Below are 23,163 nucleotides of genomic sequence, written 5' to 3' on the forward strand. Positions count from 1 at the left end.
AGTAGGCATCTGGTGATCATCACATGTTTTAAATGACTTGAAGATATATTAACGAATCGATCTTTCTTCTTTCAGCCATCCGGATCGAGCAAATCGTCAGGCAACAGGACGAAATGAGGCCCGAACAAAAAGTTGAAGGAGGGCGTAAAGTACAATATCGAGGTAATCAGACCTAATGGCGAACCATTCGCACCTAAGAAGATTGCGGACAAGTTCGTTCGTCAGTGCGGAGTTCTTGTGAAGGACCAACTCCCGATCTCCCTTCAAGAATGGAGAGAGCCAGCAAAGCCACATCCAGGAGTTACTTTTGTCGACGACAGACAAAAAAATTTGCTTTGGGAACGCTCATGGAACATTTCACCCTACCAGATCATTTCACAGATGCAGATGTGGAGAAAGTCAAGGACGCTGCTCTTAGGAAGATGGCGGTTGCATTCAAGAACCACAAGATTCGTGAATGGGCCAAGTATGTCAACGGAGGAAGGAAGACTCCAGTATTCGAGGGAACACTAGAGAACCAAAGTGCTCATTGGGACGATTTCGTGAAATTCAAGGATTCAGAATTATCTAAGGAACGGTCGAGAATAAACAAGGGCAATGCCGCAAAAAAGGATAAGTTCCATCAGCTGGGGCCAGGTGGCTATGCGGTGGGAATGCCTAAGTGGGATAAGTCTGAGAAAGAGATGCTGGATGCAGGTGTCACTCCAGAAACATTGAGCTGGGCCCCCAGGTGCAGGACTTGGTTCTATGCGCATGGGGGGGAGTTGGACCCGAAGACAGGCAAAGTTTCGAAGAAGGCATGTCTGGACGGAGCCGAAGATAAGCTACTTGTTGCAATAGAAGAGGCTCGATCTGGGTTGTTCGAGCCCAACAGAGAGAACGACGAGCTTACGCGTGCCCTGGGAAATCCTGAACACCCGGGAAGAACACGAGGCATGGGCGCTATTCCGTGGTATGAGGGGTTTTCGGACTGGAACGCCGACTACAGAACCCGTGCAAGAAAGAAGATTGCGGAGGAGAAGAAGAGGAAGATGGAGGAGGAGCAGAGGAAGCTAGACTATGAACGCCTTCAAGGCCTAGAATCAGCGCACGCGGACTTGGCAATCAAATTCCAGCGGCAGTAGGAGCAGATCGACTCACTTAGCCAGCAAAGGGGGTCTCAGCAGCTAGCGGATGATCCACCAATGGATAGCACCGTCCCATCCATGCCGAGAAGCAGCATGGGTTCCGCCCCAGGCAACGCATTGCTGGATAGCTACCCAGTGGATGACATCATGGAGAACACTAACTGCGAGCTACACTTCAAAATGAAGAACATATCCATGAAGGTGGCGGACGCCCTTGCTTTTACAAATCCCCCCGAGGCAACCTTCCATTGCAACCCGATTCCAGCGGGCTATGCTCGTGTCTTGGTTGATGAGGTGGTGGACCAATATTCAGGGCTAGAGCTTGACATTCCTGGAGGTGACGATGAGCACACACTAGGAGAGGCCAACCATCGTATCATCCTATGGAGAAAGGATTGCATCATCTTTTGAAGGCCACCGACACCGCGTCATCCGACTCCTCGTCACAGTCCGCCACCGAGTCAGCAGACTCCCGCTCCTCCAAGTCCACCAATGCGTCAGGCCACTCCTCCTCCAAGTCCGGCACAGCTTCAGGCCACTCCTCCTCCAAGTCCGGCACAACTTCAGGCCACTCCTCCTCCTCCAACTCAGCCACGTCAGCCGTCTTCGCCGCCTCAGCAATCACGGAAGAGAGCAGCCTCAGCTATGGTGCGTAGCGGTACAAGTCGAGGTAGTACTGCATGTACAGGCGGAGGCAAGCGATTTCAATATGGTCCAAGCCTCACGCCTCTTCCGCAGAGGCCTTACGACAAGTCTGAGGAGGAAAATGTAGCCATATCGAAGGCCGAGGTGGAAACCCAATTTGCATCGAAACCGCCACTGCCGCCAAGGGAGAAAGTGCCTGTGGAAAAGATTAACCACTTCATTCGTATGGCTAGACCACCAGCTCCCAAGCCTGTTGACACAGACTATGAGCGCCACCTCAGGAAGTTCAATCGAGCACGTCTACAGAAAGAGGCGAGCTCGAGCTCGAGCAAATCAGCTGGCAAAAAATGCGGTAAAACCGTTCCCCAGCTGGGAGAACAGGCGGCGCAATCAATCCCCCCGCTTGTTGTGCCAACAACACATGAGAGTAGGCGCGCCCAATATTATTGTGGGAAAACCGTTAACGTTCCCGGGGTGGGCGATGTGGTAATAACCGAGGAGCATATTGCGCAGGCTAAATCGATCGGGATCACTGTGGGACAACTCCTCGATATCGAGCCCATGTCTCTGACTAGAGAGGGAGGAAATAAAACGGAAATATGCCCGGGGCCAACCTTTGGTCGAGCCAGAGGAGGTCAATAAGCTCCCAACGAGAATGTATAAATTGCATCAATGGTACATGGACATTACCAAGATTTCCAATCGAGAGTCCCTCATGGTGAATGTCAACGAGGAGCATTACTACCATAAGAAAGCTATGACCGTTGAGTATTCAGAACTTTTTCAGCTATACAATAAAGACGCACCCGACAAATCTATCGTCAGTTGCTATTGTCTGTAAGTGATTTCTTTCTGTAATTTAAGTCTCAAGCTAGCTGATCATTTTGATCAATCATTACCTGTAATTATTCTCACTATATTCTTTTCTGTGGTATTATGCAGGATGAAGATTTATGAAATGAAAAAAGGTGGATGCTATGGCATTGGGTTCGTTGACCCAAATACCATTAATGAATACAAATGGAAAATAGATCCATATCACGCAAAATGTGTAGAGGAAAGCATGCTACAGTTCTTCAAGGAACTCAAATACAATGAAGATATACTACTTCCTTACAACTTCCAGTGAGTCACACTGTCTTGTACTACAAATTCTGTTTTCCCTACTAGCTATAGCTACATGTTTTTGCTTACATATGCCCGCTTAATTAAGACATGCAAACGTGTGTGCATGCAGATATCACTGGATCTTGATAATCATTAAAGTTGATGAAGGAACAGTTGAAGTACTAGACTCGCTACTTAAGAAAGCAAGTGACTACACCATCGTGAAGGGGATAGTCAACAGGTAATTTCAATCATTATTAACTATATCTCGTCCTATTTAATTAGTTCGTCATTTCCTGATAACAACTATTTAATAACCCATTTATTCATTTTCTTTGTCGGCGGGCAGGGCTTGGGCAAAGTTCATCAGGGTCACTCCAGGCCCATGAAAACAAAGTCTGAAATGGTATCGACCCAAGGTAAGTAATTAAGTAGGACTAGCTAGCTGCCATCTCTTTAATTATCATGCTTGATTAATTATTATCTGATCAAAATTCCATTCTTGTAAAGGCCCTGAAGCAGGCGCCGGGGAATGATCTATGTGCATACTATGTTTGCGAGAACATTCGCATGATGGCGTCCGAAAGGAGCAAATCTCAAAGACAGGAGTGGGTACGATATCGATTGTCAGAACACTATTCACAATTTTTACACCATTATCGATATATAGTCACACAACTAATACACATGCATATTGATCTCCTTCTTAACAGTTCAAAGAGGTGCGGGATAAGCTCCTAGCACAGGACCGCATAGAAGCAATTCAAGAGGAAATAGCGGGATTTTTGCTCGACCAGGTCATAGATCCCAAAGGAGAATACTATTACCCGCTACCGCCCCCATGAACCACTTCCAATTGTTATCATGCTCCGAAGGCACCAATTAGCTAGGCTAATGCCACTGGCTCCGAAGGCACCAATCAGGAGAAATTGTATATATATACATGTGTGTATATATGTGTGAATTAATTAATGGTGGTTGTGAGACATTCGATGATATATATATATATATATATATTATGATCGGTTCTACTAGAAATTCTATTTATATATATGCATAACGTGTACAATATGTAGTATTGTAAAATACCAGCAAACGAAAAAGAATTAAATGGAAAACACAAAATTAAATGAAAAAGAAATCATAAACCCAAACCCCCCCCCCCCAACATTTTAATACCGGTTGGTGACACCAACCGGTACTAAAGGGCTCCCTGCCCCCGAAGCTGGCTCGTGCCACGTGGTTGCCCTTTAGCACCGGTTCATGCAGAACCGGTACTAAAGGGGGGCCTTTAGTGCCTACATTTTAGCGCCGGTTATCAAACCGGCACTAAAGGGCCTTACGAACCGGTGCTATTGCCCGGTTCTGCACTAGTGAAAGATAATCATTAAATTGCTCTGTGAAGTACTCATCTCAAACACATCGAATGGATGTATACAAGGCAATTTTACTTCAACTTTTCATATAAGGAAGCAACATCCTGGACGTAATCCAGAGCTCCCGGTCAGTCCGATCAAGGCTCTAGCACAAGTCTTGCCATGTATGTGTCATGTAAGCTACTATAAAAATAAGACCCTGGGTAGCGTCCAAGAGCACACAAGTTCGATCATCGCCCATGACACATACGATCTGAAGAGAAAAAGGTACGCCTTTGTTACTTCTTCTCTGAAGCTAATGCCCCGCCTTGACTTTGCGTGTTCTGTGTGCATGCCCAGTAGATACACTTGTATATTTTGTCTCCTGCTAACTTTGTATTTGTTATTTCACTCGTATCATTAGGACACCATGGGACGGGGCGACAAGTCGAAGAAGTATGGATCGAGAGATGTTGAGGGCTCGAGGAGCGGCAGCAGGAACATCAAAGGCGGATCAACTCCTCCACCACCTCCAAGCAAGTCGGGAAACCATTCCAAAGGAGTGGAGTACACACATCGGTCACCGCCGTTGCCAAGTGCCCCGCCACGGACTACGCGTAGTTACCCGAACCGCAACTCAAAGAATTCTGACGAGACATCCATCTCCCTTGGTACCGACGCTCCACCACTAGGGAACCTGGAGGTAAAGAGAATAATAAAGAAACAGAGCTCGCATGAATGTATTTTTTCCTTACTTCTACGTATATCCTGTATGCATGCAGGACAAGCTTGACGACGTGTTGCGTTCGTGCCTATGAGCTGCGGTATGGAACAACTCCTAGACGAGGTGATGGAAAACATGGACCAAGATGAGCCGGCCACCAAATCCGCACCTCCGGCCAAGCCTAGTTCGGTGGAGAAGCACACGCCCCCGGCAATGAGTGATCCAGCTGCGAATTCTTCAACTGTGGCACGGAGCGATCTCGTCGTAAAACCCGCCTCCCTGGTGACCAAGCCCGCTTCTTTAACCACATCAACAGGCACCCCCGAAGTGGACAAGAAGAGGTCATCGGGAGCTATCAATGACAAAGATGTTGGGATAACTGCAAAGAAGCCAAGGACGTCTGCTTGCGGTACGTGTATAATCCCCCGCCACCCTTGCATGAATTTTCTTTTGATGCTTTGTTGACTCGTTCTCTTTTTGTCGCCTTTCTAGATGTCTCAGCAAATCAAATAATCTAGAAGGCTTTTATTCCCCTGAGGCAAAGGAACTCCGTGTATTAATTGAGCAACACCAGAATATCCTTGCTGGAGAAAACACTCTGCTCGAAAAGCTCAAAGTCCCTCCAACAAGTAACATCTCAATGCCAAGCCTTGTTCTCCCGCTTGGAATAGCAGCAAAGTACATCTCAATAGGACTCAAAGATATACAAGAGGCGCTAAGGGAGCAGCCGCTCAATGAGGAGCTAACCATCACGGAAATAGAGTCTGTGATAAGTATGTGGAAGATCCCGTATGCGAACGAGGTCCCGCTGGACCTCGAGATTCTGATTCTCCACCTTGAAACAGTGGTGGCTCGTTTGGGCGGAAAAGGTGGTCTTGGCACTTCCCACACATCGGCACCCGCGCCGGCACAAGTTTCATCTATGCTAGAGAAACTCGATGCAGCTCATGCGGGGGTCACTCAAGGACTTCGCAGCCTCAAGAAGGAAGGGCCGCGCCTAGAGGGACACCTTGCCATCCTCGCCTCCATCTGCAACAGACAAAATAAATTGGCCGAAGAACATCGGGTGCTTGCCGGCAAACATCAACGGCTTGCCGAGGAGTACAAGGCCCTCTGCGAGAAGGAAACCGAGATGTCGGCATTGGCTGAAAAGCGCACAGGCGTCCTAGCTGACATGATGACTTCTAGCTCCCGCCATCTTGAAGCTCATGAGGATGCAGTCCGGAGTTCATCACAGGTTGCCGAGTCGTACACAAGACGCCGTGCGGAGGCGGCTGCCTTCCTGGCCGCCGGCGGGACGCTTTCGGAGATCGCGACGATCCTACCATACAAAGCTCCTGAGTGAGGGAGCGGACTAGAGATCATAGACTGCTCTGCAAAAGCTGCACTTAGTTCAAATAGGTTCTATCTTAGTTAAATATAATTTGTCTTAGCTCGTCCAGAACAAAGTTTGATTAGTCCCAGTGAACTTTTGTATCATCGATCAATAAAATGATAGCTTTTGTGATATATCTTTTTTTTTACTTTTACTCGCCGGGTCTTTGCTTCATACTGGCCATGGAGCTGCGTTGTATCAGCTTCCAACAACGGTGAGGCTAGCTAACCACAGCCTCCCTGATGTATATGCTGCAGTCCTTCCGGCTCGTTGGACTCCACCAATGCTTGATGTAACAACTTCGACTTGTCTTGGACCAGCCGCGACACTTTCGAGTGCACGTCTAGACCTCAAAAATATATCCATCAATCTATCATATGTGCGGGTGTTCGTATGCTTATTTGTATGTCCGTTGTTGCGGCCGCCACGTATAACCGAGGAATATATTTCCGATGTACATATTGCTGCCCTCATGCATGCATGTACGTACGTAGGCAAAATTACCATGCACCACGTACAAGATTCAATCAAGAGATTAACTATTTCGTGCATGCACTAGTCCACCATATGTGTACATATACTCTTCCCTGTTTATCCTGCACTCCCGAAAATTCCTTTTCGTTCAAAAAATAAAAATGAAGAAAATAATAACAATTAAGCGATTAGTCATGTAAGAGAGAGGAAAAAGAGTTGATCCGTATCTTTTTAGTACTTATTTAACCTCTCCTTTTTAGTACAAAACTTCGTCAAACACTCCAATACTCAGAGAGACAAATCCTAATCTCGATCTATGCCAACCCAACAAACACCTTCGGAGATACCTGTAGAGCATCTTAATAATCACCTAGTTACGTTGTGACGTTTGATAGCACACAAGGTGTTCCTTCGGTATTCGGGAGTTGCATAATCTCATAGTCAAAAGAATAATACAAATCGTCATCGAACGTTAAGCGTGCGGACCCTACGGGTTCGAGAACTATGTAGACATGATCGAGACACATCTCCGATGAATAACCAATAGCGGAACCTAGATGCTCATATTGGTTCCTACATATTCTATGAAGATCTTTATCGGTCAAACCGCATAATAACATACGTTGTTCCCTTTGTCATCGGTATGTTATTTGCCCAAGATTCGATCGTCGGTATCATCATACCTAGTTCAATCTCGTCACCGGCAAGTCTCTTTATCGTTCCGTAATGCATCACCCCGTGACTAACTCATTGTTCACATTGCTTGCAAGGCTCATAGTGATGTGCATTACCGAGAGGGCCCAAAGATACCTCTCTGATACACGGAGTGGCAAATCCTAATCTCGATCTATGCCAACTCAACAAACACCATCGGAGACACATGTAGAACATCTTTATAATCACCCAGTTATGTTGTGACGTTTGATAGCACACAAAGTATTCCTCCAGTATTTGGGAGTTGCATAATCTCATAGTCATAGGAACATGTATAAGTCATGAAGAAAGCAATAGCAATAAACTAAACGATCATAGTGCTAAGCTAACAGATGGGTCTTGTTCATCACATCATTCTCTAATGATGTGATCCCGTTCATCAAAATGACAACACATGTCCATGGCTAGGAAACTTGACCATCTTTGATTAACGAGCTAGTCAAGTAGAGGCATACTAGGGACACTCTGTTTCGTCTATGTATTCACACATGTACTAAGTTTCCGGTTAATACAATTCTAGCATGAATAATAAACATTTATCATGATATAAGGAAATATAAATAACTACTTTATTATTTCCTCTAGGGCATATTTCCTTCAGTCTCCCACTTGCACTAGAGTTAATAATCTAGATTACATAGTAATGATTCTGACACCCATGGAGTCTTGGTGCTGATCATGTTTTGCTCGTGAGAGAGGCTTAGTCAACGGGTCTGCAACATTCAGATCCGTATGTATCTTGCAAATCTCTATGTCTCCCTCATTGACTTGATCACAGATGGAATTGAAGCGTCTCTTGATGTGCTTGGTTGTCTTGTGAAATCTGGATTTCTTTGCCAAGGCAATTGCACTAGTATTGTCACAAAAGATTTTCATTGGACCCGATGCTCTAGGTATTACACCTCGATCGGATATGAACTCCTTCATCCAGACTCCTTCATTTGCTGCTTTTGAAGTAGCTATGTATTCTGCTTCACACGTAGATCCCGCCATGACGCTCTGCTTAGAACTGCACCAACCGACAGCTCCACCATTTTATAAAAATATGTATCCGGTTTGTGACTTAGAGTCATCCGGATCAGTGTCAAAGCTTGCATCGATGTAACCATTTACGACGAGCTCTTTGTCACCTCCATAAACGAGAAACATATCCTTAGTCCTTTTCAGGTATTTCAGGATATTCTGGACCATTGTCCAGTGAACACTCCTGGATTACTTTGGTACCTCCCTGCTAAAATTATAGCAAGGCACACATCAGGTCTGGTACACATCATTGCATACATGATAGAACCTATGGCTGAAGCATAGGGAATGAATTTCATTTTCTCTCTATCTTCAGCAGTGGTCGGGCATTGAGTCTGACTCAACTTCACACCTTGTAACACAAGCAAGAACCCTTTCTTTGACTGATCCATTTTGAACTTCTTCAGAACTTTATCAAGGTATGTGCTTCGTGGAAGTCCAATTAAGCGTCTTGATCTATCTCTATAGATCTTGATGCCCAATATATAAGCAGCTTCACCGAGGTCTTTTATTGAAAAATTCTTATTCAAGTATCCTTTTATGTTATCCAGAAATTTTATATCATTTCCAATCAACAATATGTCATCTACATATAATATCAGAAATGCTACAGAGCTCCCACTCACTTTCTTGTAAATACAGGCTTCTCCAAAAGTCTATATAAAACCATATGCTTTGATCACAATATCAAAGCATATATTCCGACTCCGAGAGGCTTGCACCAGTCCATAAATGGATCGCTGGAGCTTGCATACTTTGTTAGCACCTTTTGGATCGACAAAACCTTCTGGTTGCATCATATACAATAGACCTCTTCTTTAAGATATCCATTAAGGAATGTAGTTTTGACATCCATTTGCCAAATTTCATAATCATAAAATGCGGCAATTTCTAACATGATTCGGACGGACTTAAGCATCGCTACGGGTGAGAAGGTCTCATCATAGTCAACTCCTTGAACTTGTCAAAAACCTTTCGCAACAAGTCGAGCTTTGTAGACAGTAACATTACCGTCAGCGTCAGTCTTCTTCTTGAAGATCCATTTATTCTCTATGGCTTGCCGATCATCGGGCAAGTCAAGCAAAGTACATACTTTATTCTCATACATGGATCCCATCTCAGATTTCATGGCCTCAAGCCATTTCGTGAAATCTGGGCTCATCATCACTTCCTCATAGTTCGTAGGTTCGTCATGGTCAAGTAACATGACTTCTAGAATAGGATTACCGTACCACTCTGGTGCGAATCTTACTCTGGTTGACCTACGAGGTTCGGCAGTAACTTGATCAGAAGTTTCATGATCATCATCATTAGCTTCCTCACTAATTGGTGTAGGAATCACTGGAACTGATTTCTTTGATGAACTACTTTCCAATAAGGGAGAAGGTACAGTTATCTCATCAAGTTCTACTTTCCTCCCACTCACTTCTTTCGAGAGAAACTCCTTCTCTAGAAAGGATCCATTCTTTGCAACAAATATCTTGCCTTCGGATCTGTGATAGAAGGTGTACCCAACAGTCTCCTTTAGATATCCTATGAAGACACATTTCTCTGATTTGGGTTCGAGCTTATCAGGTTGAAGCTTTTTCACATAAGCATCGAAGCCCCAAATTTTAAGAAACGACAACTTGGGTTTATTGCCAAACCACAGTTCATATGGTGTCGTCTCAACGAATTTTGATGGTGCCCTATTTAACGTGAATGTAGCTGTCTCTAAAGCATAACCCCAAAACGATAGTGGTAAATCAGTAAGAGACATTATAGGTCGCACCATATCTAATAAAGTGCGGTTATGACGTTCGGACACACCATTACACTGTGGTGTTCCAAGTGGCGTGAGTTGCGAAACTATTCCGCATTGTTTCAAATGAAGACTAAACTCATAACTCAAATATTCACCTCCACGATCAGATCGTAGAAACTTAATTTTCTTTTTACGATGATTTCCCACTTCACTCTAAAATTCTTTGAAATTTTCAAATGTTTCATACTTATGTTTCATCAAGTAGATATACCCATATCTTCTTAAATCATTTGTGAAGGTTAGAAAATAACGATACCCGCCGCGAGCATCAGCACTCATCGGACCGCATACATCAGTATGTATTATTTCCAACAAGTCTGTTGCTTGCTTCATTGTTTCGGAGAACGGAATCTTAGTCATCTTGCCCATGAGGCATGGTTCGCAAGCATCAAGTGAGTCATAATCAAGTGATTCCAAAGCCCATCGGCATGGAGTTTCTTCATGCGCTTTACACCAATATGACCTAAACGGCAGTGCCACAAATAAGTTGCACTATCATTATTAAACTTATATCTTTTGGCTTCAATACTATGAATATGTGTATCACTACTATCGAGATTCAATAAAAATGGACCACCCATCAAGGGTGCATGACCATAAAAGATATTACTCATATAAATAGAACAACCATTATTCTCCGATTTAAATGAATAAGCATCTCGCATCAAACAAGATCCAGCTATAATGTTCATGCTTAACGCTGGCACCAAATAATAATTATTCAGGTCTAATACTAATCCCGAAGGTAGATGTAGTGGTAGCGTGCCGACCGTGATCATGTCGACTTTGGAACCATTTCCCACGCGCATCGTCACCTCGTCCTTAGCCAATCTTTGCTTAATCCGTAGCCCCTGTTTCGAGTTGCAAATATGAGCAACAGAACTTGTATCAAATAATCAGGTGCTACTATGAGCATTAGTAAGGTATACATCAATAACATGTATATCAAATATACATTTCACTTTGCCATCCTTCTTATCCGCCAAATACTTGGGGCAGTTCTGCTTCCAGTGACCAAGCCCTTTGCAGCAGAAGCACTCAGTTTCAAGCTTAGGTCCAGACTTGGGCTTCTTCACTTGAGCAACAACTTGCATGCCTTTCTTCTTGAAGTTCCCCTTCTTCCCTTTGCCCTTCTTCTTGAAACTAGTGGTCTTGTTGACCATCAAGACTTGATGCTCCTTCTTGATTTCTACCTCTGCGGCCTTTAGCATTGCGAAGAGCTCGGGAATTGTCTTATCCATCCCTTGCATATTATAGTTCATCACGAAGCTTTTGTAGCTTGGTGGCAGTGATTGAAGAACTCTGTCAATGACACTATCATCAGGAAGATTAACTCCCAGTTGAGTCAAGTGGTTGTGGTACCCAGACATTCTGAGTATATGTTCACTGACAGAACTATTCTCCTCCATCTTGTAGCTATAGAACTTATTGGAGACTTCATATCTGTCAATCCGGGCATTTGCTTGAAATATTAACTTCAACTCCTGGAACATCTCATATGCTCCATGACATTCAAAATTTCGTTGAAGTCCCGGTTCTAAGCCGTAAAGCATGGCACACTGAACTATCGAGTAGTCATCAGCTTTGCTCTGCCAGACGTTCTTAACGTCATCAGTAGCATATGCAGCAGGCCTAGCACGTAGTGGTGCTTCCAGGACATAATTCTTCTGTGCAGCAATGAGGATAATCCTCAAGTTATGGACCCATTCCGTGTAGTTGCTACCATCATCTTTCAACTTAGCTTTCTCTAGGAACGCATTAAAATTCAAAGGAACAGTAGCACGGGCCATTTATCTACAACAACATAGACATGCAAAATACTATTAGGTACTAAGTTCATGATAATTTAAAGTTCAATTAATCATATTACTGAAGAACTCCCACTTAGATAGACATCCCTCTAGTCATCTAAGTGATCACATGATCCATATCAACTAAACCATGTCCGATCATCACGTGAGATGGAGTAGTTTTCAATGGTGAACATCACTATGTTGATCATATCTACTATATGATTCACGCTCGACCTTTCGGTCTGAGTGTTCCGAGGCCATATCTGCATATGCTAGGCTCGTCAAGTTTAACCTGAGTATTCTGCTTGTGCAAAAATGGCTTGCACCCATTGTATGTGAATGTAGAGCTTATCACACCCGATCATCACGTGGTGTCTCGACACGACAAACTATAGCAACGGTGCATACTAAGGGAGAACACTTATACCTTGATATTTAGTGAGAGATCATCTTATAGTGCTACCGCCGTACTAAGCAAAATAAGATGCATAAAGGATAAACATCGCATGCAATCAATATAAGTGATATGATATGGCCATCATCATCTTGTGCCTTTGATCTCCATCTCCAAAGCACCGTCATGATCACAATCATCACTGGCTTGACACCTTGATCTCCATCGTAGCATCATTGTCGTCTCACCAACTATTGCTTCTACGACTATCGCTACCGCTTAGTGATAAAGTAAAGCAATTACATGGCGATTGAATTTCATACAATAAAGCGACAACCATATGGCTCCTGCCAGTTGCCGATAACTTTCTTACAAAACATGATTATCTCATACTACAATTTATGTAATCCCGTCTTGACCATATTGTCGGTGTCAAAACTGGCGGATCTCGGGTAGGGGGTCCTGAACTGTGCATGTAAGGTCGACGGTAACAGGAGACAGGGGACATGATGTTTACCCAGGTTCGGGCCCTCTCTATGGTGGTAATACCGTACGTCCTGCTTGATTGATCTTGATGAATATGAGTATTACAAGAGTTGATCTACCACGAGATCATAATGGCTAAACCCTAGAGGTCTAGCTTCTATGGCTATGGTAATGAGTATTCGGCCTATCTACGGACTTAGCCCTCTGGTTTATATAGACACGGGAGGTATCTAGGGTTACACAAGGTCGGTTACAGAGAAAGGAATCTATATAGTTGGCCGCCAAGCTTGCCTTCCATGCCAAGGAAAGTCCCATCCAGACACGGGTGCAGCCTTCAGTCTTCGTATCTTCACAGCCCATCAGTTCGGCCGATGGCTAACAGGCCGGACGCCCGAGGACCCCTTAGTCCAGGACTCCCTCAGTAGCCCCTGAACTAGTCTTCAATGATGAGGTGTTCGGCACATAGATTATCTTCGGCATTGCAAGGCGGGTTCCTCCACCGATGACTTCCGAGTAGTGTGTTCGGCCTTCCATTTAATGTTGTACCCTCGGCTTTTGTGCATCAACAACTTCAATTTCCACGTGTCGAGCGAATGCGAGAGGTCGGGGTATTTTTTGCATATACCACCCCGACCGTACCACAAAGGTGCCTATTTAAAGAGAATAGATCTCAGATCCATTCCACACCCCGTGAAAAATCCTCAAAGCTTGCTAATAAAAAACCACCCCAACATGGCTAGCGCTCGCAGCTCTTCCTCTTGTCCCCACGACTCCAAAAAGGGTGATTGAGAGAGATGTTCCGTATCCCACAATCGGTTGGCCAAGCTGCAAACACAGGGCTTTCTTCCCCCCGCAGACTTGGTCCTTGTACGAGCAGGGATGACGTCCTTCAAGGGCGGGGCTGGGATCAAACGGAGAACTTCCCCAATCCATCCAGGGGAGAACGAGTATGCTTCGTCCCCTTCTTGTTAAGAGGTGTCGGATTTCCGATCCATCCCTTCCTCCGAGGTCTGCTGGAGTATTATGGCCTCCAACTGCACAGTCTCACTCCCGCCTCTATCCTTCATATTGCGGGTTATGTCGCTCTATGCGAGCTATTCCTGGGCTGCAAGGCCCATTTCGATTTATGGAGAAGACTGTTCTGCCTCGTCCCTCGTAATCAAGGTGGGTCAATTTTTGAAGTGGGAGGAGCCGAAGTGTGGCACATCGCCGGGACCGGATACCTGTCCGGCACACCGAAGAAAGCTTCCGAAGAGTGGCCTTCCGAATGGTTCTACATCGACGACGTCGCTCTACCAGACCCCGTGCGTATGGGCCTCCCAGAGTTTTCAAGTGCTCTGTTGAAGAAGCACCATAGCTGGCATCCTCAGAGCCTCGAGGAAGAGGATAGTGCAGAGATCAGTCTACTGCTGGGCAAGATTAAGATGATTGCCCAGTCCGGATTATCCATAGTCGAGGTAATGGCGATCTCCATAACGCGGGGGGTCTAGCCACTCCAATACAGAGGGCTGCCCACGTGGCATTATAACGGGGAAGACGACACCTCACACTATGGTTGGAAGGGCCCAAAGACCCCCGCCGCCCTGGCCAAAATACTGGTCGAGCTGTATAAAGGGGAGAAGGAGTTCACCCGTCTCCAATATCGAGATGGATTTTCCATGTATAATCCTCCCAGTTGGGTAAGCTTCAACTTCACTATTTTACTCATGTCCCTAAGTCATTCTTGACAGGAAGTATCTTATCTGCTTATAATAGGAATGGCGAAACGCTGTCGAGGGGATCTATGACCCTGGTCCTCAGTCAGAGAATCGCAACCGGGATCTTGACCCTGGATATGAAGAAGATCCGGACATATTTGTGGAGCTCGAGGATGGAACATTCTATCAGATGAGCTATGACGGTACAGATGTACCGATCACCGCCGATGACCCCGGTCTCCTTCCTGTTTCACATGTAAGTAATCCGGAGATACCTTGTCCATGAAATTTTTCTCATTCCTCCTTACTCACCGCACTGTCCTGTGCTCAAAAGGGGAGGTTTTCGGCGTGCCATGCTGCCCCGAGGGCATCTCCGAAGAGAGCGTCCCCCACACCAGGCAAGCCTTCAAAGAGGAAGGCAAACGAAGGTACGGTCGAGCCTTTATCAAAGAGGTATGAATTTGCAAATATGCGCCTTGGAAGTCACATCCAACTGTGACCTTTCCGTTTACCCTGTATCAGGAAAAAGGTGTGCCGGACTATATCCGGGGGTCCGGCCGGTCGTACTTCCCGCAGCCAGGATCCATATCCTGCCGTAAAGATGGGGGCTGATGCGGGGGTGACGCCGGACTGTCCTCCAGCCAAGGATTCGGATGATGTATCCGTCACCAACTCGGAAGTGGAGAGCGCCATGAATCATCGGCACCGCAGGGCCGTTTTACAAGACCCTGGTTTTTCGGAAGAGGCATTTAACGCCTTCAGCTCGGCTGGTGCATATATCCGAGCTGCTCGAGATGGGCTTAACAGAGCCACAAAGCAGCATTTAAAGATGTGCAGGTAAGTTTACTTTGGCTGACTATGATAACCATATGCCAGTAGCCCCCGAGACTTGAAGCAGTTGGTACAAATTATTTAAGGATCATTCTGTAACCAGGTTCTTACGGAGAAGAACGACCTACTAGTCCTAGAGCTGGAAAAGTGCTGGACACAGCTATCTGCTACTACCGCTGAACTGGAACAGCTCAAGAAGGCATCCTCTGGTAATATTTCCCTCCATCGATAAACAAAAAAAATGATATTCCAGCTGTGTTGAAACTGCTACTTTGTCCTATAACAGGTTCATCGGACCAACTGGAAGAGAAACTGAAGGCCACTCAAACGAGCGAAAAAAAGGCGAAGAGACAACATGTCGCAGGTGAGCACGTTCTGACCCGAGTTAGAGAGGAGAAGAACAAACTCCAGGATTCAAACACCAAACAGGGCGAAGAACTGAAAGATGTGCGAGCCCAGCTAGCCGACTCCGTGAAGGAGAACAAAAAGCTACGAGGCGACATATTCAGTACGTGGTCGAATTTACCTTATAATAGTTTGGAGGTAAAAGTAGCTGATATAGCTATGATTGCAGGTATGTTGACGGGTCGTCCTGAAGAGGAGGTGTCTAGATCATCAAGTGATCTTCTACAAGGGCTGTCGCAATTGCACGAGCAAGCTCGGCAGGCAATGCAGAGTGTAGACAAGGCCTTATGGCCATCTGCCTCCCCTCCAAGGAATATGGATGAGCTTGTAGAGCTGTTCAAGGGAGCTCGGCGACGTATCCGACTATGAAAGATATCGGCCTGCCGAGAGGGTGCGCGAGAGGCCTGGGCCATGGTGAAAACGTGGTATACGAAGCTAAATCCAAATCACATGGTCCGAGTCGGACCGCTAGGGTCAAATGGGGAAGAAATTCCCGCTAGTTTAGTATATGACCAAGTAGAGGTGGTCGCTAGATATTCCTAGCAGGATTGTAAGTTAGATAACCTCCTGCAGGGTATAGAGGAGGAAATTTTTGAGTCGAAATGACTATGTATTTTTTCGTCTAGCTGAATTGTAAAACGATTGTCATGGCAGACGTTTTCGGTTTGCCCTCTGGACCCGAAGGCGCAGAGTGTTTCCGAATACCCGTGCGGCCGAATGGACCGGGGTATGCGTGGAAACTAGGCGTAGGGGTCATAGTTGCTTGAACAGACAAGTTGTATCCGGCTAGTTATGTCATATTACATTATGTAAGAAACATCTTCCAGAGAGAATAGTTCCGTTAAGGGTTCCTTTCCCTAGGTGTGCACGCGTTAGAGCGCATGTCCGAACTGTGTTTGAAAAAAATTACAGTATATATATATATATATATCTTTTGGGTGTTCGCGAATGGAGCGAATGCAAAAAACATCTTTAATTCAACGACCGGATTGAACATATAAAGGATGAGGGAATGCGCCCAACTAGCGGCTATGGCCACATCTCCTTTTTTGCATCTATAAATAGTGGGAGAAAGGGATAAGCCACGAGCGCTGCGTTCGGCTGGATAAGCCCCGAGCGCTCTCTTCCCCCTTTCCTCACCGCCACCACTCCATCCTAGCCGCCTCCTCTCCTCGTCGAACCAGCCGCCTCCTCCCCATCTTCACGCGCAACCTCCTCTCCCTCAAGCCCCGCCTCCTTCCCACCCGGGGCTTCGCCTCTTCGGGCGGCGGGACGCAGTGGCTGTGGTGATGGCAGATGGGGCGACAACGGCGGCGCTCCTCCTCTCTCATGGCCAAGGACGGCGGTGAGGGGCAAAGGGGCGCTGTCGTTCTCCCCCCTCAGCACGTGCGTCAGAGATGGACGAGGAGGCCGAGCAGTCCGTCATGCCGTCGACGCCGTCCTTGCCTGCCAAGGTCTGGATCCTCCTCCCCCTTCCCTCATGGCGGCACCTGGATCCTCCTCCCTCTTCCCTTCCATGGCGGCACACGGACCTGCCGCATCTTCCTCATCGTCAGTCCGAGGAAGAGGAGTGGCAGCAGCCAGACGCGCCTCGTCCGTGTCGTGTGGTGGCCCAGATGCGTCCGCCCCGTGCTCTGCGGTGCCCGTCTCGCCTGTCTACGCCCGAAGAAGGAGGGGAGGACTGGATGCCAGCCGATCTGGAGGAAGAAGCGGAGACGCGGACCTCACCTTCCTATTGAATTGCTTTTGTTTGTACAACATGCAACATTGTGAATAATTCTATTAACTTTTAGTTCAAAAGAATCTGCCGCAGTGTTAAGAGTTCTTTGTGATGTTGCATGATGTTCTGAATTTTGCAGTGCAAACTGAACTTTTCAAATTAACTGAATTAACTAAAGTTTATGGATTTCTCGAAAAGGTAAAGCACTACCTTAGTATTTTTGTGTTAGAGGGTGCCCCTGTTGTTTCTTGGTATCATTACTAGCAAGTGTCATATGAGGTGTGTGTGCCTTGCCTGCCATCATGATTCCTAAGGTGTGTGTTTACCTTTGTTTCAAGAAGGTAAACCACACAAAGGAAATCTATGTACCATAAAAAAGAGGATGTGCATGTGTCTTGTAGGGTTGATGGATTGATTGATCACCACGCAAAGTACTTTGGGGAAAAGAATGATGTTGGACTACTAAAATCAAAGAAAATATTCCATGAATTTTGACACTGGAATGGCTTGTAAAATGGTGCAGTGCCATCTTGTCTCTAGAACAGCTTAAAATGGTGTGCAGTGGTTTCTTAGTTCTTGTACTGCACCCCATTTTTTAGAAATTGAAACTACTCCAGTGTTCAGTGTTAGCTAAGAGCTAAGATGAGTACAAGAATTTTCTGTAGAGATTGTTGCAAGGAGACATCTCTGTCCAGTGTTAGCTAAATTTTATTGGTCTCGGCATTGGTCTATCTATGCATTGATCTCACATCTTATTTTCAGAACATTTGAGTACTCTTCAAATATGCATGCACTGCATAATTTCAGTGATAGTTTGAAAATATGCATACACTGTACATCAGCATATTGAAAACATTTAGGTTTTAGTATAACTGAATTTTCTGTTACATACACTCTGCGCTTCTTCTATAGCTGAATTTTCTGTTACATACACTCTGCACTTCTGCTTTAACTGAATTTATTTTTCAGGTTTTGTACATCAACCTACTGAAAACATTCAGTTATTGACAAATCATTACATTACAATCTGACAAATCATGCATGCAAAATCTGACCAAGTGTAAAAGCTTGTCAAAGCTCTCATTCATTGTTATGTTATAAACTGAATGCCAAGATAGATTTCTCAATGTACAAATTGTTTGCACTTTCTGAGCACTGAAATCTGTATATTTTAGATAAAGTATCATTTGCCAGTAGATGTCATGGTTGGATCAACATATTTTCCCACTGAAATCCTTTTTTAATGCAAGTTTACAGCTACTCGGAGTTCCTAATTGCAGACTCAACTATCTTGACCTACAGATGATCTAATTTGTGTTATTATTACCTTAAGAAAATATTTTCATTTAATTTCCTTTATATATAGGGGTATAAGCTCTTACCAAATGTACTCAAATATATAGTTACTGAAAAATGCAAATATTTTCAACACGAACATGGTTTTAAACGGGTCTTTGCGCCATGTGGCGCAACTGGTCATCTAGTAATCCCTTAAGAACGCTAGCTTTAGGCTTCACCTAGTCTGAGGTACACATATGGATGACCCGGCAGTAACAATCGCAGAGGTGCTCCCTTTATGCCCTAGCCGAACTAACGGGAATGTAGGGCATAAGCACAGGAGCCAGGCAACCCAGCTTGGCCAAAACATAAGTCATATCGATGCATACAATGGCGAAGAAAAGGTACATATGGGGAAAACGCATATGTGATGAGCTTGATGCCCGGAGAATAATAGCAAGATTCTATACAAGAAGCCCCCAGGTATAATGGACGTACATATTTGAAGGCATATGTGTGCATCCTAGGTGCGCGGTCTAACTGCATGAAAGCTTTAAGGCTAAAGAGAAAAACTAAAAGAGAGAGAGAAAGAAAAAAAGTATTGTGGAAACAGCAGGGAGAAGGAGACGAACAAAGAGTTCGGCGCTTAGGCATAGAATCTTCAGAGTCTGGCCACGTTCTAGGGGTTCGGCTTGAGGCGATTGTCTGACGCATCACGTAGGCGGTACGCTCCTCCGGTGAGGACTTCATCAATGATGAAGGGACCCTCCCATTTGGGCTTGAGTTCGTCCTTTTTCTTCTCCGGCAAGCGTAGAACGAGTTCGCCAACGTTATAAGTATTGGCCCGTACTTCTCTGTTTTGATATCTGCGGGCATGTTGTTGATAAAATGCGGAACGGGCTTTTGCAACATCACGCTCCCCCTCCAGGGCGTCTAGGCTGTCCTGCCGATCGAGCTCGACCTCTCTCTCTTCGCACATGCGCACCCGAGGTGAGTCATGTATAATGTCGCAAGGTAGCACAACCTCTGCGCCGTACACCATGAAAAAGGTGTGTATCTGGTAGTTCGGTTAGATGTGGTCCGCAGACCCAGAGTACGGAGTCAAGCTCCTCGACCCAGAGTGCGTCTGATTCCTTCAAAGACCGCATCAGCCTGGGTTTGATGCCGCTCATTACAAGACCGTTGGCCCGTTTGACTTGACCGTTTGTCTGCAGATGATAGACAGAGGCGTAATCGCGCTTGATGCCCAGATTAGCGCACCAGGTTTTCACTTCATTGATTATGAAATTAGAGCCGTTATCGGTGATGATGCTGTGTGGGACACCATAATGGTGTACGACGCCGTATATAAATTCTATCACCGGCCCGGACTCGGCCGTTTTAACTGGTTTGGCCTCGATCCACTTAGTGAATTTATCCACCATGACCATCAGATATTTTTTCTTATGGCTTCCTCCTTTAAGGGGTCCAACCATGTCCAGTCCCCAGACCGCAAAAGGCCATGTGATGGGGATTGTTTGTAGGGAAATGGGGGGCATGTGGCTCTAATTGGAGAAGAGTTGGCATCCGACGCAACATTGGACAAGGTCCTATGCATCTGCTCGGGCCATTGGCCAATAAAATCATGTATGGAAGGCCTTGCTAACAAGGGCCTGAGTTGCAGCGTGGTGCCCGCCGAGACTTGCATGAATCTCAGTCAGGAGTTGCCGGCCCTCCTCCTCGGAGATGCATCTTTGAAGGACTCCGGTAGTGCTTTTCTTATAGAGTTCTCCGTCGTGAACCTTGAAGGCCTTCGAACGTCGGACAGTGCGGAGGGCCTCATTCTGATCCTCAGGAAGTTCCTTCCTATTGAGGTAGGCCAAGAAGGGTTCGGTACATGGGGCAATGACTGCCATAATGAGATGGGCCGACGGTGTTATTTCGGTGGCTGAGCCTCCGATGATATCGATGGGTTCGGAATCTGGGGTTGTGTTCGAATCTGGACTAATATTGCCGCTTTCCCCCTGCCACACCACGGATGGCTTAAAAAGCCTTTCCAGAAAGATATTAGGTGGGACGGGGTCGCGCTTGGCACCGATACGAGCAAGGACGTCCGCCTCTTGATTACTTTCTCGAGCCACGTGATGGAACTCGAGCCCCTCGAATCAAGCCGACATTTTTAGGACGGCATTATGATAAGCTGCCATGTTCGAATCTTTAGCATCGAAGTCTCCATTTATTTGAGATATTGCGAGATTTGAGTCCCCGCACACTTCCAGGCGCTGCATGCCCATGGAGACAGCCATCTGGAGACCTTGCAATAAGGCCTCGTATTCGGCTGCATTGTTGGAGTCTGTGTATAGTATTTGGAGTACATACTGAATGACGTCTCCAGTGGGGGACGTTAAAACAACGCCCGCTCCTAGCCATGCCAGCATTTTGGAGCCATCGAAATACATAACCCAATTGGAATATGTGACGTTCTCTTCAGGGAGTTCGGCCTCTGTCCATTCGGCGATGAAGTCAGCCAGTACTTGGGATTTAATAGCTCGACGTGGTTTGTATGTAATATCAAATGGAAGGAGCTCAATGGCCCATTTGGCAATCCGGCCCGTGGCATCGCGGTTGTTTATTATGTCGTTGAGTGGTACTTCAGAAGCCACCGTGATCGAACACTCCTCGAAGTAGTGTCGTAGCTTTCGGGACGCCATGAAGACCGCGTATGCTATCTTTTGATAGTGTGGGTACCGGGATTTGCATGGTGTGAGGACAGTGGATACATAGTATACTGGCTTCTAGAGCGGGAATTTGTGTCCGTCCTGTTCTCGTTTAACAACGAGCACGGCGCTCACCACTTGATGTGTTGTCGATATGTATAGCAGCATGGGTTCGCCGACGTTTGGCGCGACCAGGATTGGGTTGCTCGCTAGGAGTGTTTTTATTTCTTCCAGTCTGGCTGTTGTCGCGTTCGTCCACTCGAAGTGATCGGTTCGCCGTAGAAGGCGATAGAGTGGCAGTGCCTTTTCTCCCAATCTGGAGATAAAGCGGCTTAGAGCTGCCACACAACCCGCGAGTTTTTGGACTTGTTTAAGGTCTGTTGGCGTAGCCAACTGTGATAGAGCTCGGATTTTGGCTGGATTTGCTTCAATTCCTCTATTGCAGACGATGAAGCCCAGCAGCTTTCCTGTGGGGACGCCAAAAACACACTTTTCCGGATTGAGCTTAATGTCATATGCGCGGAGGTTGTCAAATGTGAGGCGTAGGTCGTCTATTAGTGTTTTGACGTGCCTTGTCTTGATTAAGTTGTCGTCCACATAGGCTTCAACAGTCTTTCCGATCTGTTTCTCCAGGCATGTTTGGATCATGCGTTGGTAGGTGGCGCCGACGTTCTTGAGCCCGAAGGGCATGGTGTTGAAGCATAATGGCCCATATGGGGTGATGAATGTTGTTGCAGCTTGGTCGGACTCCTTCATTTTGAATTGATGGTATCTGGAATATGCGTCGAGGAAACACAGTGAGTCGTGTACTGCGGTCAATGCGGGGGAGGGGGAAGGGATCCATAGGGAAAGCCTTATTGAGGTCTTTAAAATCGACGCACGGGCACCAGGATTTATCCCTCTTTGCTACCATCACCAGGTTTTCCAGCCAGTCTGGATGTTTTATATCTCTGATGAATCCGGCCTCGATTAGCTTGGCTAGCTCCTCTCCCATAGCTTGACGTTTGGGTTCGGAAAAGCGCCATAGTGTTTGTTTGACCGGTTTGTATCCCTTTAATATGTTGAGGCTGTGTTTGGCCAGTTTGCGCGGGATTCCTGGCATGTCAGAAGGGTGCCAGGCGAATATATCCTAGTTTTCGCAAAGAAAATCCCTTAGCAGGGCATCGACCATTGGGTCTAGTTGTGCCCCAACAGATGCTGTCTTTTTGGGGTCAGTTGGATGGACCTGGAATTTGACTATTTCTTCCGCTGGCTTGAAGGAGGTGGATTTGGGGCGTTTGTCTAAGATCACATCGTCCCTGTCCACCGGGGAGCGCAGTGTAGTTAATTCAGATAATTCCTCAAGGGCCTGGGATGTGGTTTTATTTTCGGCTCGGAGTGCTATGTCCGGATCACTGGCGAGAGTGATTATGCCTTTGGGACCGGGCATCTTAAGCTTCATGTACTGATACGTCTCCAATGTATCTATAATTTTTGATTGCTCCATGCTAGTATATTATCTAATTTGGATGTTAA

The 23,163-nt window shown here is 46.0% G+C and overlaps 1 protein-coding gene across 1 annotated transcript; it reads left to right on the forward strand.

Moving 5' to 3' along the window:
- Positions 1-5,048: 5,048 nt before the first annotated feature.
- On the forward strand, positions 5,049-6,303 carry LOC147979327 (uncharacterized). Its single transcript, XM_087516732.1, has 2 exons — positions 5,049-5,371; positions 5,451-6,303. Exons 1-2 carry the CDS (start codon positions 5,049-5,051, stop codon positions 6,301-6,303), a joined length of 1,176 nt encoding a protein of 391 aa, XP_087372858.1.
- The last annotated feature ends 16,860 nt before the right edge of the window (positions 6,304-23,163 follow it).

Source organism: Triticum urartu, chromosome 3A, assembly GCF_056163025.1.
Source record: "Triticum urartu cultivar PI428250 chromosome 3A, HENAU_Tu73, whole genome shotgun sequence".
Lineage (NCBI taxonomy): Eukaryota > Viridiplantae > Streptophyta > Magnoliopsida > Poales > Poaceae > Triticum > Triticum urartu.

Coding starts and splice junctions, on each gene's coding strand:
- LOC147979327 (XM_087516732.1), top strand. CDS start 5,049: ATGAGCTGCGGTATGGAACAACTCCTAGACGAGGTGATGGAAAACATG. Junction 5,372..5,450: donor AGGACGTCTGCTTGCGGTAC/GTGTATAATCCC, acceptor TCGCCTTTCTAG/ATGTCTCAGCAAATCAAATA.